The following is a 16,191-nucleotide window of genomic DNA, read 5'->3' as shown; positions in this document are numbered from 1 at the left end:
ACACTTGATGGAATTGCACTTTTCATGCCTAATGATAGTCTACCTACACTTGACTAGATTGCAGCATTGATTCTGCCCCTGGCAACAGACCCAAGTGCTCTCAGCATGCAGAAACAGTATGAGTCGTCATGTTGAGCTCATCCTCTGTCTTTGTTTTCCTCCTATCTCTCACTCAGCACTATCCATGCCTTCTCTATTCTCATTCGACTCCTATTGTTGATATTTAGCAAACTATTAAAACTTGCACAAATCATTGCTCAGCAAATTCTTTATTTATATGGATATGAAGAGCAAAGAAATTCCTTTGCTCACTTCCTGTTGCTATCTGACAGCTCTGTGCTCATGTTTAGCTACAGGGCAGTACTGAACCCTGAGAACCCCTGAGGAACAGCCTCTGAATAACCTTAACATCCACCTGCCACCATGAAAACTCCATATTTGTATCAAACAGCCACAGGGAAGTTTTTACAGAGCACAGGGTGGGACTTTTTCAGCTTCTCCTTTTTTTTCCTTCAACCAACACAGCCCAAGTTTTTCCACCCTTTCCAAGTTCTCCTATCCTCCAGCTGCTTTTCATTATGAGCAGGTTCTTGGCCTTTTGGCATCAAGGGTTGCAATTTGACCTTTAGACTCGCAACAAAGCCAAGGAGTCCAGGTGGAGGGGAACCAGAGCTGGTGGAGGAGCTCCTGATTTTTGTGAACAGCTCTTTGAATTACATGCCATGGAGGTTTGGCAGTAGACAAAACAATCCCAAAGGACAGAGGATGTACAGTCTTAAGACCAGCTTGATTTACTTTGGAGTTTTAAGCAGAAACTTGTTGCTGGATTTGTCAAGCACTGAGAAAGAGAAAAATAAACCCTCAAATGCAAATCCTTTTTTATCGCCTGAAATGTCCCCAATTTGGAGAAGTCAACAGAAATGTACCCCTCTTAGCACTTATCTCTAAAAACAGAGCTCAAATTGTTACGATATATTACCATATTTGAGCAACAGCGTCTAATTTTAAAGTTCTTTTGGATAGCTGCCGGCAAAAAACGCCACCTAACAGCTTTATTTCTGCATAACAAAGACGAAAGTTAAGAAATTAGCATGGTGTTTGGCGTGCATTACAATCAGATTTAGAGGAAGACATTACTAATTTAAGGTGAAAGCCGTGAAACGGTTGTAATGGATATTGCGAATGTACTGCATATTTGTCACTACAAGATAGAGTGACAATATCAAGACAAAATATCTCATATCCTTCACTTAGCATTATCTCCTGACGAAGGAGAAGCTTAAGATTTCCTACTGAGCAGAAAAAGAACACAAGGAGAGTTCTGTTTCGTTCTTTAGTTTGCCCCCCTTCAACTGAATAAACACCAATCCCCTATTAGCCGATTTACTGCCTCAAATACCCAGAAAATTAGCACCACGGAACGTCCCCAACACCCAAAAGTGATTCATTAACATTAGAGGAAGGGTGGGGTTAAATCTTCAGCTAGGATTTAGTTTCACTCGAACAGAGCCTCACAGAGGCTTACAGCTATTCTCCTGGCAGTGCCCAAACAGCATTCTTAAACTTCTACAAGGCGAAGCTAAATGAATTAATGCAGAAACAATTGCTTTCAAGCCTAAAAGACAAAGAGACATGAGTTCAGGCTCAGTTTCAACAAATGTTTTCTGTCAAATTAAAGCTATTATAATGCAGTCTTAGTAGGACTTAATCACATGGTTTTAAGTCATGTGCACACCAACAAGCTGTGGTTATTTCCAACCCTCTCCTCTGACCCATGTGAGTATGCAACTTGTATCATTTTACTACTTGGAAAATGTATCAGCTGTCCGTTCTGTGTCTCACATGCAAGTATTCACACATTTCCATGCACCTCTTTTAGTTGCCCTGACACCTCCAGATCTTACGCTACACAATTTGATTCTCAAAGCAAGAGCAAAAAGAATCAGATAGATGCACACTCAGCTTACATTTTCACCTTGCTGCAAATTAAAGAGGTCAAACATTAACATGCAAAAACGGAGCACAAGTAATCAGTATGCTACAATACCTCAGATGCACCCACCCAGATACAGTCATCATAAATTCTGCACATCAGCCCCAAACTTCTCTTCCCCGGAGGATCCTCCATGTCGTACATTGTTATTGGTACTACCTCTCTTCCTTGTTACATCCTCGCAAAACATAACAAGACCAAGCACTGGCTGCCTTACAAATTTCATTTTGTGCCGCCCCACTGTGCCCTGTCCTCAGACAGCTGGTGTTGTGGTGCGTGGGACCAAAGGACGGCGGTTGGTTCCTGGCCATGCCAAGACCACCACTGGGGCTCATAATCAAATAAACCATGCCAGACAGGAAACTGACTGTGCATGGCTTTTACTGATGCTCTCTCTGGGTCTAATTAGCTGTAGCTCTAAGACAATAATAAGAGGGTGATAAATTCATCTACTGTTTGCTTAAATACTTGAGTACATTGAGGGCTACAAAGTACAACCACCAAGACCACATGATACATGTCTGAACCCTGTATGTGATCTAATAGCACAGATCATTCAAGGTGCTGACCACCGTGCTTACCTGAGACTTTCTTTTCTTCCTGCTGAGGCTGCCTGTCCAGTCACTGAAGCGTCGTATACGGGTTCTTATGGAGTCTTTCTTATGGAAAAGAATATCTGGTCCTGCCTGCTCCCGGTGCTGCTGCTGATCAGGATACTGGCACAGATCCTCGCTCATGGTGTGGGCTTTAGGCCTGCGACAGGGCAGGGTGAAAGATGTGTACTGGTGAGCCTCAGGGCATTCCTCCTCCAGTGGAACATCCAGGACTGATGCAAAGGAGGCTCGGTGCGTCCTCTGACCTGGTGGAGGCCCTTGGAAATCAGAAGGCAGGTTCTTTGTAATGGGAAAAGTTGCAGCCATTGTTGAGTCCTTGTAGAGCTCTGAAGAGGACTGCTCAGTGAAGGAGTCAAGCTGTTGGATAGGGGAGTGGACCAAAGTCCTGTTAGCAGGGCAGGGTTGGTCCGTCTCACAAAGATCTGCGTTGGGCCCCCATGGGGAGTCATACCAGGAACCATCAGAACTCAACGAGCTTCCCTTGCTGGTCCTGGCAGTGGAGGAGGTGGAGGCTGGAGGTGGGCCACTGCAGTGACCTTCTTGTGCACTACCACTCGAGCCAGGCAAACTGGGAGTGGACGCAGTCTCAAGGTTTGGGGAAAACTTGAGGAGTTGTACGGGGCCAGAAGCCTCGTCGAGGAGAAGGGGATGGCCAGAGGTGTTGGTGAACTCCACCCTGAGACTACCATCCTTCTTGATCACCACCCGTGGGCTGCTCTGCTCCTCTAAAGCCCCATCCTCATCAATGTGTCCATTAAGGGCGTGACCATTAAGCTCAGCTCCATACGGATTACCATCGTACTCATCCGACAGATGCCGTCTTCTCATGCCACACCCAGCTGATCTACGCCAGTGGTGAGAACGTGGGCTGCCCCTTGCCTCCTTGGAGACATAGTCATAGTGCCGGGCAGAGTGCAAGTGACGGTTTTTCGGAGGGGATAAACAGCCACGGCCAACACACCTGGCCTTGTATCCTGAACCTACTGGGGCGCTTTTCCACCACGAATGAGGTGACAGAGCGTCGTCTTTGCCTGAGCGTAACTTCAATGGCTTCTGTTTCCCTGGGAGGACAATGCTTGTGCCTTTGGGGCCCTGGAGGCTGTATTGGCTCTCTGAATTCCCCATAGCTGTCTGGAAAACATTAATAAAACAAGGAACCAAAAATAATGAGCCACAGCAAAAAACATGTTAGTCACACATTAGCTGGAATAGTATGACATATTATCTCATGATACCAGCTCATCAGAGGCATAAAATTAGCCTATTCATAATCATAATGACTACAGTCCTATAAAAGCATTTCATATAACCAATATGGTTTAATTTGCAGTGGCTGTTCCACAGTAAAACAGCAGCAGGGATATTATCATCCCCATGCATTTCAAAGACAAAAGCTATACATCTGTCTTTCACATCTGGCCACTAGCCTGCCCGGTCTTCCCCCCTCTCACTTCACTACATTCTTCCCTTCCTTCTATAGAAAAGTTGGGATAAACAGGCTTTAGGCTGTCACGGTTATTATGTGTGACAGGGTTCAGGATGATAAAAAAAAAAATCACTTCCAGACTGCTCACAACACTCTTACATTAGTGATGAAGAGCCGTGACCAGACAGACATTACATTACATGGTAGCAGCTGAAGCACATTCTGTCTCTCACAGCTTGGACTGTGAGTGACAGAAGCGTGTTTGTTGCTGTCTGTGATGTGGTTATGTAACAGGTGAGACTAGGTAAGACTGTATTAAGTCTCTGAATTAGTGCATCAAGTGGTTTAGGAAGTGAAACAAACGTGTCATCGACATACGAAGAGAAGTATCTTCCTTTAATCATGTACATGTTATAAAAGTAGTTGCTATAATAAACGATTATGTTAAGGAATGACTGAATAGTGCAAATTTCACTATATTATTTAAATAAAGGTTCACTGGGGACACATTCGACACAAAATCAAACAGTCTGGATAAGAAGGCTACAGTTCTTGGACTTACCCGTCTGAAAGTTTCTTCTCAGATTGGAGCTCCTATGTGCACGGTTCTCTCCGCCTCATCTCTCAAAATAAACTCATTCCTTTGTCATCTGGCGCATCTGAAACACAGAGAGAGATGTTGACTTAGTGCTTAGTTTCTGTGGGGAGGACTGTAATTTACCATGTGCAAGGAGCCCCCCTGTTTGATAACAGGTGTGCCAGTTAAAGAGGACACTTAATCCCTGAGATTTGGGAGAGGACAGTGTTTGGTAGGCAGCACTACTGGTTTCTTATTGGAATAAACAAAGTCAGAGCACCACTGATCAGATTGTCAATCTTGCTGTAGTTTGATTTCTGTTCAAAAAAAGCGTTCTTCTTCGTAGATGACAACAACTTAGCCGTTTACAGAAAGTCAGAAAAATCTTAATTCCAAGTATAACAGCAAACAGACCAAGCTTATTCCCAGCTAAGTTCACTGCAGTATCAACTAAATCAAGCTACAAGACAGCACAGAAAATTGTTGCCACTCTGGCACAATGGTATGACTGGTTTGAAATGTAAAAAAAGCCTCCCCCAAAATCTTACTCACCCCAATCAGTCATCAAAACCAAACATTAGTAGCATTTTTCCACCTCCCCGCAAGAGCATGACGTCGCCTTTGATGTTTGGAAAGTTTTTGAAAGCCGGCTACAGTTTACCCTCCTGTTTATTTTTAAATCTTGGAACCCAGGCTCGCTTCTTTTTGCACTCGTCACCGCCAAATTTGTCCACGGGCAGGATCCAAAACCAGAAACGGCTGCGGAGCATTTTTTGCAGAGGTACCAGGCATGTTCTGAGAAGCAGTGAAGCTTGTGTTTGGTGTGTGTGTGTATGTAATGTAACCTGGTGACATGCATGTGGTGCACGCTCCAGGAAGGCTTTCGAATAGTGCTAACTCTGCTAAGCCTCGCAGCACACATACAGCATGTGTAAGGTTACAGTGTAAACACCCCCCTGCCAAAAGCCCTAACCTTCAGGATTAAGTGATCTGCAGCATTAAGAGTTGATCTGCTCCTGCTTGGATGCACCTTGACAGTGAGGTGAGATTACAATGTTGGACATCTGAGTAAACGGACTACAGTAAAAGGATGAGTTTAATAAATGACGTGACAAGGGAAATACCTGGAAGCTTGGACATTTTGAATGTAAAGCACTTAAGGCGCAAGGTCCACACGTTCAAGGAGGAGGCAAAAATTTGGCTAAGGCTTTCAAGAATCAAATATCACATGAGGCCACAAAAGACAATCATTCTTCTTCTTTTAAGTGAAAAGGTGGCACAGTGGAAACTTGGCCGGAGACGTGTAGGTGAGGTAATGAACTTGAACAATCGCTCTGAGCTGATCAGGGGATTAACCAAACAAGTCAGGAGTTACACAGTGAATTAGAGGGACAAGACATTGAGTGCATTAAAAGCAATGCTGATATCATGCTCTGTGCATGATCGCCACGTCTTTTCATGCAGCTTCCTGACAGTTGCACCCCAATTATTTCCAGCTTTGTTATGCCTTAAGTTCAAATCAGTGCCATGTTCCACGAGGACAAAAGGCAAGGTCAAGCTCTGCATGATGCACTGCACTCGACTAGGCTAACTAGGCATTTGAGTAATGAACTGGAAACCTGTGGGAACTTGCATTCTCTAAATCTAACATGCCTAAAACTCTCGCTGTGCACATAACACCTGAGTCTTTGAGTCTGTAAGCATCTCCACTTGAATGCAAAGTTTTATTTTTGTGAGTTTTTGTGCATCCAAACGTTTGAAAATAAAAGGCTGAATGATTTGAAGTCACTGTTCATGAATGGAGAGTAACTAAACCGTGCTCTCAGTGGAGACAAGAGCAAGAAAGCAGCTGCCGACAACACTAGCAGTCAGCAAAACGCTGGATGTGGAACTTGTCACAATGACTTCTTTCTTTCAACACTACTACTGACGCTTTCCTCGCTGACTTTATTCACACAGAGCAGGGTTGTGGGTAAGAAAGACTTAGAGGCGTGCCAACACACAAACCTAGAGACACACACGTTTGCCTTCTGCTGCGACTTGAACCGGAGCATTGTGCGGCTGTTTTGAGGGAACAAGACAAGTCTTCCTCTTTCTGCAAACTCCAGCACCCGGTCTGAACTCCCCCTCCCTTTTCCCCTTCACCTCTCTGTGTTGTCAATAGGCGTCCTACAGACCATCTGTTCAGGGGCCAAGGGACCACTGCCACCCTAACGTTCCTCGACACACCCCATGACCTGGCATTCTTCTCAGGCTGCCCCTGGGTGACTCCCACGTAGGCTCTGTGTTTAGTCTGGCACTGTGTATGTCTTTGGTCTAAAGCTCGGGTGAACAGTGAAGTACGAGCCACACCTCGACTTAAAGTCTAAACACAGTAGGTGCATGAAGCCTGTGTGTTAAGGAAGTGTCTTTTTCCTACGATGGGGACCACCTTGAATTTGTTTAACGGGAGTTGCTTCCTCCGTCTCCTGCATGAACGCAGAGTCTGGGGAGCCGTGTTTGCAAACCTGACCTTCAAGTCCTTGAATTTAAACTTGAAGAAAAACTCCTGACACAGCAGAAGAATGAAACACAAGGAGATTCCCGGGAGGACTCAGGCTTGCAGTAATATCATGATGCAGTTTGAGCGTTTTAACATACTCTGACATAAAACCCTGGAGATGCAGAAATCCTGCAGTCAAGAAACGGTCCTGAAAATACACAATATAGCGTAATGCTGAGTTTACATTTGGTTCTTCTCATAAATCAATCATGTAAATTACACATAAAGTAGTTGAAATAACCTCTATAGAATAGAGTACTAGAAAGGTCTCATGTATTTTCGATTATTATGCCGGGAAGTAGGAACTATGAGGTCATTTGTTATTGCAAGTGACTGTTAACACCATCACACTGCCTTCCTCCTGTCAAATCACAGCCCGTGGGACCTGTCTCTTATCACTTTCCTCTGGCTCCATTACAACTGATCTCTTAAAGGCACAGTGCGCATGGAGCCTCACTCTTGTAGACATGTCTTCCATTCAAACGTATGCAAAACTTCAAGTTCTTTAAGTAGAAAAACAACAACAAGAAGAGCAAATATTTGAGCAAAGGGTGCTGCTGATTTTTTTGTCACAAGACTTAAAGTATCTTGCAGTTGTTTGCTCTGGAGGAGAAATGTCTATCTATGAATCACTCGCTGAAAGCTCACATTGCTGTGTGGTGGATTCAGCCCAAGCCGCCGAACATCCATCACAGTGCTTGTTAAGTGTCTTCTGGACTTTTTCATTACACATTTAGAAGCTCTGCGCCTGGCTCCAGACCAAAAATGACAAGGCAGTCTTCGGGATGATTTATACACATATGCCACTGCTTTACCAGAGTGTAGCCACAAAAATGAATACATATTCAAACTCTTTCATATGACGGGAAAGAGCAGCTTCAGCTAGAGGTTCAAAGTTTAGACAGCGTGGTAAGTTTGTCAGACTCAGTTATTTCCATGAGTCAACGTGAGCAATGTATGAAGGCTGACAGCAACCGGCAGCAGGAGTGATGAAGGCTGAGATTGTAACGGGTCATTTGAGTTGTATCTTCATTCACAAGGCTACATGTGGAAGAGATAAAAAGAGAGACAAAGTAAAGCACAAGCTGCTCTCTAACAAAAGCACTCACACATGCAAACACAGCCCACACCTGTGGATCTGGACAATAGGAAACACAATCCAACCTCTTCACCCCAGCCTTCTCTTAATCCACTAAATAGGAGAAACAAAGGGAGAGAAAGATAAAACACAGAGCCCACAACATCCCTTACCTCCATGGCCCAGGCTTTAATCTAAGAGCTCTTTGAACAGCTTGCAAAAGAAGAACCTCGCTGGTGTTGTCTGATCCCAAAGTGGAGGCTTGTTGAGTCTTAAAGCAACACACACACACACTCACTGAATCTGACTCACACACCCAGATGCACTGAAGGACACGTGGAAACTCCCTCCCGGCTTCGAAACGGCAGCGAATCACAGTCCTCTGAGGGTAACCCTGGGTAACAGAGCGCCAAGAGGAAAAGCAGGAGATCAGGGAGGAAAAAGTGAAAAGTTCTCGACAGAAGAGCTCTCTCAGAAAGAGAAGCAAGGATGTTTTATAACTCTCATCCCTTAAGAGTCTCCACTACTCCACAGTGTTGTTTTTCCTATATCCTGCTTTTCCGTTGGCTGGGAGGAGGATGCAGGGCTTGTTACAGCTGAGGCAGTTTTCCATGGCTGTTTGAGGCGACTGGGCCAGACAAGCTGGCGTAAGTTGGCTGCAGCGCTGCCTGGGAGGCGCTGCGGAGGGTGAAAAGACTGGAGCTCTTGTCTGACCCTAAATACCACAATGACCCCAGGAGGAGGCAGGGGAGGCATTTAGTGACAAGGGGCAGAAAAAAAGAGTGTGTGTTTACTGTAAATGTGTGTGTGTGTACGAGTTAGTGTGAGCCAGAGAATAAAAAAAGGCTGTTGAGTTTAGTGGCGTGAATTAGAGCTGGGGCAGCGTGGAAATAACAAGAGTTAAAGACATGGCTAAGCTGTTTTGAAATTCTCAGGGGGCAGAGGGGTCAAATATGCATCTTATTTTTAAGAAGCTAATTAAATCACAAGAAAAGGGGTGAGTGAAAACATTCCTTGGAATTAAAACTTCTGAAATAAAACCCAAAGTGTTGTGACTGAGGCTTATCCCTGCAGAGACGAACTTGAGACCGCCGTTGGTCTAAAAACACTCACATGCCTCCATTTGTCTATGGTTCACATAGCTGTGGTCGCACAGTCAAACTGGACCCATCCAGAAAGCCACACCAGAACACGGTGCAGCATCAAATGTGGAATCTAGCTGTTTATACCAGAGTAGCTATATTTGATGGTTATACTGGGACAAATCACAACACAAATAGAAAACATGAACGCCAATGCAAGAAAGCGCAGTCCATTTCTTCTTCAGAGAGTCATCTCTGCCTGAATAGCCATTCAAAGTCATGAGCACGCCACGCTGCATGAGCAGCTGTGGAATAGCCTTCCATCAGCCTGCTGCTTGACAGAGCCATCAGCTTCAGGACACAATTTCAGCAGCGTTCTCCAGGGCTAAACAACATTGTTAAGAACACAATAGTGCCAGTGGCCTAGTCTGAGCAGCCCTCAAAGCCCTTTGTCTGCCTATACATGGAGGCAGCTAAAAGGTTGGTCAACACATGAGTCAAAAGAGTGAGGGCGCTGAGAGAGGGAAAAGGAGCCCGCTGTGATGCATATTCATACAGAGCAGGTGCTGGGTTTAATTCCTCACGACCAAATGGTCTGACCTCTAATTAAGATCAATTAAGAGCCAAACAAGCTCTCCAGGGCCAAGGGAAATCCCTCCACAGCCGAGCTCTGGGCTACTGACTTGGGCCCACATCTCAAAGTAATTCCTTTCACACGTCTTCAACTGCTGGTCATGCATGTGTCTTATCCATGAGAAACGAGACCAGCACAGGAAATACAAGGAAAAGGGAAAGGTGTGCCTTTGGAGTGAGGAAATCTTGGAGTGCTACTGTTGTAATGTGTGTGTGGTCACACAGGTTTTAAAGAAATCACAAGGAGAGATTTGCTTTTGGATAAAGCTTTGAATACCCCGTCTAGGGACTCTGGTGGTCTTTCTATCACTCTCCCTAATAGAGTCTGACAAAACCATCATTCTCATTCTTCTCAGATTTACGATCACAGTAATGATAGTAAAACGAACACACATCAGCTTCCATGAAAGCTTTTAGTCAAAGATAAATCTGTAGAAGGCAATGAACTCTTACATCATCTTTTTGTCATTTGTCACACGTCTAAATCTGAGATTCGTGGGCGTCAGTTGCTCAGTCTACAGGGACTTAGCTTGGAAACCAGAGGGTTCAGGTCCCAGTATGAACCAAGTTTGGAAATCGGACTGGTAGCTGTTGAGGTGTCGGTTCACTTCCAGGGCTCTGAACCCCTAACTGCTCGGGATGCTCATCCATGTGCAGCACCCTCACTCTGATACCTCTCCATGAGATTTCTCCTTAGGAATGAATACAGTAAGTCTGTATTAACACTCATTTTTAACTGTGTGTAGCTCTATTTTTAAAAAGCATTGGTTGGGCTGAAATATGGGACACACATTTAACTTTGGACCTAGAGTCATTTTGAGTATGTTAGCATGCTTACATTAGCATTTATTTTTTATAAAATAAAATAAATCTGTCTGTGATTAAGTGAAAATGCAAAAAAAAAAAAAAAACACTTGATGTTTAAGACGCCAAAATTGGGTTAGTGGTTAAAATGGCATGCCTTGGGGTGCTGGTGGCCTAGCAGTCTAAGCGCCCCACATGCAGAGGCTACAGTCCTCGTCACAGGGGTCGCCGGTTCGGTTCCCGGCCGGTCGACCATTTCCTGCATGCCTTCCCCCACTCTCTACTCCCCACATTTCCTGTCACTCTTCAGCTGTACTATATAATAAAAAAGGCAAAAAGGCCAAAAATATAACTTTAAAAAAAAAAAAATGGCATGCCTCCCATACAGAGGCTTTAGTCCTCTAAGCAGGTTGCCTGGCTTTGAACCGAGCAGGTCTTTGCTGCATGTCTTTCTCCCAGTTTACTTTCTATACACTGTCCTATCACTCAATAAAGGCATAACAGGCCAAAAGTAGCTGCTTCCAGAATGTCAAATTTGGCTACAGGAACTACAAATAGCCATTTCCACACATTTTTTTATTATTAATAATCTCCAATATTAATGAATAATGGGTTCATTGTTGTGCTTTATTAGAGAGAAATTCAAGCACTAAATCAATAGCACCTTTATCTGTATACAACTAACTGCGTTTTAGAAAAATGCATCCTCTGATGTTTTAAACTGAAAGACGTAGACACTTTAAACTTTCAATGTAAATGACGCTTTGAAGGTAAAATACATAAATGATGCCACATTCCACCACAGATGACAGGATTACTTGCAATATATCACTCTTGATGAAAAACTCAAACTGGCCGAGCGGTGCTTATGGGACCCGCCTGACGAATGAGATGGAGAGAGAAAGTCTGAGGACGAGTCAGAGGAAGAAAGATGACTTTTCAGTCAGCATGCAAATATTTCTTGTCTCCCTCATAAACAGCATGATGGAGCCTCTCTCATAGCTGGAGGCCGTTTATGGTTTGATGCAATTGATTATCCAGCTCACTGGGGACCGCAGTCTGCAGCAATTTGCGAATAAAACGTCCGTCGGGAGGAAATAAATTGATCTTAATTGCTCATTTTAGCACACATTAGTATACCGGCTCACCCACAAACATGGATTTGAATATCATGTTCTGGGAATGCACTGGTTAGAAGACAAGCGGGTCAGAGGACAGGGTGTAGACTGGAGGAATTTACTTAAGCTGGGATGCTTTAAGGAAAGGTGAAAGGTCGAGACTTTTGTTTGGAGGATGGCGTCCTCCCTTGAACCCACTCAACATTTTAACTTTTCGACTACTGAGGGTTATCTTGTGAGGGACCCGAGCATGATCTTCAAGTGAGTATCTGTGTAAGAAGATAAAGCACGCCTTGATATAAAGTCAGCTACACTTAGATGTTTGCTTTTGACTGAAGGTGTCAAAGAATCTGAAAAAAGAATCTACAAAAATCAATAAGAAGGAAACATGAAAAAATGTGTATCTCACAAACTGTGACATTCAAATCACACAAAGGTTATCCCACCTGCCATCTATCCTCTATTCCTCCTTCCCCGCCTCCTCATCCCTCCGTCCCATACAGTGAAATCTTTATTATCTGCCAGCCTCCCCTGCTGTCAGCTCAGTTCATTTTCTCCAGATTGGAGCCGGCGTCAGACAAGGCAGCCAAAACACAGAGATCCCGACTCCACTTTAATTTAGCCAGGATATGTCGCACAAACAAGAGACGCTGATGTTCGCCTGTTTGAAGAGAAAGTGTGCGAACAAGAGGACGGCATCAGAGACTTTTTTTCAAGTCTTGCTTTGTGACTGTGCAGAAGTCTAAAATGAGACGAGTAATGCAAACATCTCCTGCAGCTTTGTTGCGGGGAAACACTGACTCGGAGCATCCTCAAGAGGGTGTCAGCAGCACCCATCTGCTGTCTCATAATGTGTTGGAATGCATGTGCAGTTTTACATGTGCATGACTTGAACAGCATGCACTAGCAGGTTAACATCCCCATAAAAAGATGGAGTGTATGTGTGTGCGTGTGAGATCTCACAAACAGCTGGAAGACTGCAGGTGCAAATCAGCTTTCCATCAGCTTCACTGCTAATTAAGCAGCTTAATGGACAGAAGAAGGTCATTTTGAGGGTTAAATCTGTGGAAGAAAAAGGTGCACTCATGCACACACATCCTTGAACTTGATCCACAGCTACAGTATCTGGCTTTCAAAGAGACTAATACCCCTACAATTTAGATGGATTGATTTTCTGGTGCAATCAGCATGCTTTCACACACACACCTCAACATCTGTGCCGCAGCAGAGTATCTCAGCCTTGTTGTTTACTCAGCTTTATGCTCAGATCAGACTTTTAAGAGCCCCCGTCTCCAAACAGAGGAGTTAAAACCGCCTTGAGGTGATGGTAGGAGTAACAGAATAAAGGACAGGCGGTGCATACAAAGCATGTGGCGTCTTTAGCAGGCACTGGGTCAGATAAAACACCTCCGAGGCTCCTGGGAAAACAAGCAGACACCGAGCCCTGCCCAGGATGTCGGGGCAGAGCACGACAGCTTCCGCGCACAAAGGGGATGGAGAGATACCTAATTATCTCCCCGCAGATAAGAGGGGGGGAGAAAAGTGCCTTTGAGACAGAGGAGAGGGAAAAGGAGCATCATCAGTAGAGTTGTTTTGAGCTCAAGGAAGAAAGAAAATGTTTCCTTTTCCTCAACATCTCACAGAGGTTCACTGACTTTGTATATTTTGCAGATACGAAGTGATCTCCTGCATAAAACACATCTGCAAACTGTATTATCTCCACTTGGAGTGACTGTGCCTGTCCTTTTGTGCACCGCAGGATAATCTGTCACACTCTCTGTGGTGTGAGCTCTAGTGATTAATACCATCAGCCCGCGACTTACTCACTCATTACCATCGCAATAGCCACTGTAGTGTACCGCAGCATTCATGGGAGACACACCCCTGGCTCCCTAAGGTGATCCATCACAGATCATTGACCATCGTAGCACAATATCAGTCACACAGAGCCTGCCGCTGGAGGTCACACCAGAGAATCACCAGAGGATTCTGGGAAACAATGAGGTACTGTGGGTTTGGAAGCAGGTAGAAGCGTGTATGTACAGTAATTGATGTTAGAGCACAGGTCACATAAAAGCATTCAAAACCACTAACACATGCGTGCAACATCAATCTCTGGACTCAGCAGGAAGGAAAGTCTTATTGAAGGCGGGGGAATCGATTCATCTGCGATTTGAAAAGGACAAAGAGAGTCAGTCAGAGTGCCCACCACGTGAACTGGTGTGATAAAAGCTAAGCCTTTTACTCAAAATGACACGCGGCTGGTGAATACAGCTCAATCTGGGGTAGTAGGGCAAACAACCAAGTCTGGCTTTGCCCCAGACAGAAACACACAAACCACACACACCTGCTAGGCTGGCATACACTTCTGCATGGTAGGGAAACAATCAGCATCCAGATGCTCTATAGGCATATTTATGTGTGTGTGTTTGAAAGGGGGGGGGGGTCCTACTCTCATCCATCAATGTCACAAACCTGCATTAATCCGTCTCTGCATTCTTTAGGAGTTCAGGGCTTCACCCTTGTGGCCTCCCCCACTCTGTGTGTAGGACACCGCTCATGGACTCCACAGCCAATACGTGCCTCCCACAAGCACAAAACTTCACCCTGAAATCCGTTGGCACCCTTCGAGCTGACGGACCACTCACATGTGATTTAAGCCTGAAAAAGCCAGAGGACAGGTTGACGCTAATGGATATGGTAATTCAAATGTTATCTCCCCTATGCCAAGGCGAGCCATATGTCCATGGTAAACTAGCACTCCAACTGGCAATGGCTCTCTTTTTATAGCCTATTAAGGGACAAAGTGTAGATCACAGTCAGGCCAAATAGGACATGAATCACTCCGCTCGCTCTGATCGAATTCATGAGCATTATTCTCCTGACCACACCAGTTAAGGAGACGATTTGACTGACACCGCAAGCAAACAAACTCATAAAAATGACGCTGGGAGGTACAAATTGTGCGCTTAAACTTAGCTCAGCACTTTTTCTGTCAGCTATACATCATAGTCAAGTCCACTAATGCTGCAACTTGATGCTATTAGAGACGGTTGGACTAGTCTAGACCTGCCTGGTTGGTTGGTTTTCTCGTCTTGGTCGAGGTTAAGACAGAACAAAGGAAGTAATGCTCAGCTGGCCATTAGCAGCCATCACTGTAGGCCATTATAAAGCCTTTTCTTTTACCAACACTGGCAGGTCTGAAGGATTGCCTTGGTTAAGTGCTCAGGATGGATTTTTCCAGGTGAGGACATCATCAGGCATACTGGTGAAAAGACATATTTTAGTAAGGAATGATCAGTAGTAATGGACATGGTGTTTAATTCTGACTCTTTTTAAAAACACAGACACTTAAAGAAATGCCCAAAACAAGTGACACTGAACCACAAACAGGCAGGATAATCCCTCTCTCACAGAATGGAGAGAGGGATTATTGTGCAAAACATATTTCAGGTCTGCATTGCTCATTAAGAACGACCTTTATTGCCACCGCATAAGACAATGCAGGTGTCATTTCTTTCAGCTTAAGATGAATATTCAAGTAATGCTTCAGCAGGAATGTCTCCAGAATCCTCAGCTTACTGGGTGAACAAAGTGTACATCCTGTGTGGCTGAGCAGAGTGAAGTCAGGCTGCTGGCTGTAGAGATGGCACGATAAAAGTGGAGGGGCTGTCAGGATCAGGTCGAGGACCTACATCAGAGCTTTGTAAACACATGGACGGCTAAATAAACCATCTATCATGTGCAATCGCCACTGTTTAGACACATCCCATGCTGCACCGGGATTGTCCTTAAACACACATGCAACCACTGAAACAAGCTTCCCACTTTCAGCTCATGAAGAATTTCAAGTAGAGCTGGGCGATATTGAAAATGATGTAATCACAATCAAATCATTCTTTCATTAAAATTTAAAAGCAGATTTTTGCTCCTGAGTGAAAGTTGAAGAAACCAGACGGTTTGTTCGCTTCTATCTGGATTTAGTTTTCTGATAAGCTTCCTAAATCCATCATTTCTGACGGTGCTAACAGGAAGCAGGTCTTTTGTGTAAGATCAGATTTTTGTTTTAGTTTTTCTCAGTTTGAGGTTATTTGCATAATTTGATTTAAATTTAAAACAAAGATCCAATTTTATTCCATGTATCAGTTTAGTAAGGTATTTCTATGGGTTACGGGCAGAGTGACGTTGTTTCCCACAGCGCAGTGAATTAAGAATATATGAAAGTATATTTAATGAAGTGTATTAAGTTAATAGTTAACGCAGAGTCGACACAGTGTCAGACCAATGACTCCGCTTTGAGCTGATAGGTTGAGTTTTCTTCAGT

The 16,191-nt window shown here is 44.3% G+C and overlaps 1 protein-coding gene across 3 annotated transcripts in view; it reads right to left on the bottom strand.

Annotated features, from left to right (window-relative positions):
• tiam2a (TIAM Rac1 associated GEF 2a) overlaps positions 1-16,191 on the bottom strand; it is a 73,534-nt gene that overhangs the window by 45,436 nt on the left and 11,907 nt on the right. The window contains exons 1-3 of one of the 3 annotated variants that reach the window (XM_034674861.1): positions 14,343-14,429; positions 4,596-4,692; positions 2,575-3,738 (exon numbers count right to left, since the gene is read on the bottom strand). In XM_034674861.1, coding sequence (XP_034530752.1) covers positions 2,575-3,732 — 1,158 coding nt within the window. In that variant the 5' untranslated portion in view covers positions 3,733-3,738; positions 4,596-4,692; positions 14,343-14,429. Of the gene's footprint in view, positions 1-2,574; positions 3,739-4,595; positions 4,693-8,403; positions 8,476-14,342; positions 14,430-16,191 lie in introns of those variants that run through there. The other 2 variants (XM_034674860.1, XM_034674859.1) reach the window with 2 other exon arrangements.

This window comes from Notolabrus celidotus, chromosome 22 (assembly GCF_009762535.1).
Source record: "Notolabrus celidotus isolate fNotCel1 chromosome 22, fNotCel1.pri, whole genome shotgun sequence".
Taxonomy (NCBI): domain Eukaryota; kingdom Metazoa; phylum Chordata; class Actinopteri; order Labriformes; family Labridae; genus Notolabrus; species Notolabrus celidotus.
The sequence above is the reverse complement of the archived record's forward strand: the minus strand, read 5'-3'. Positions and strand labels throughout refer to the sequence as shown.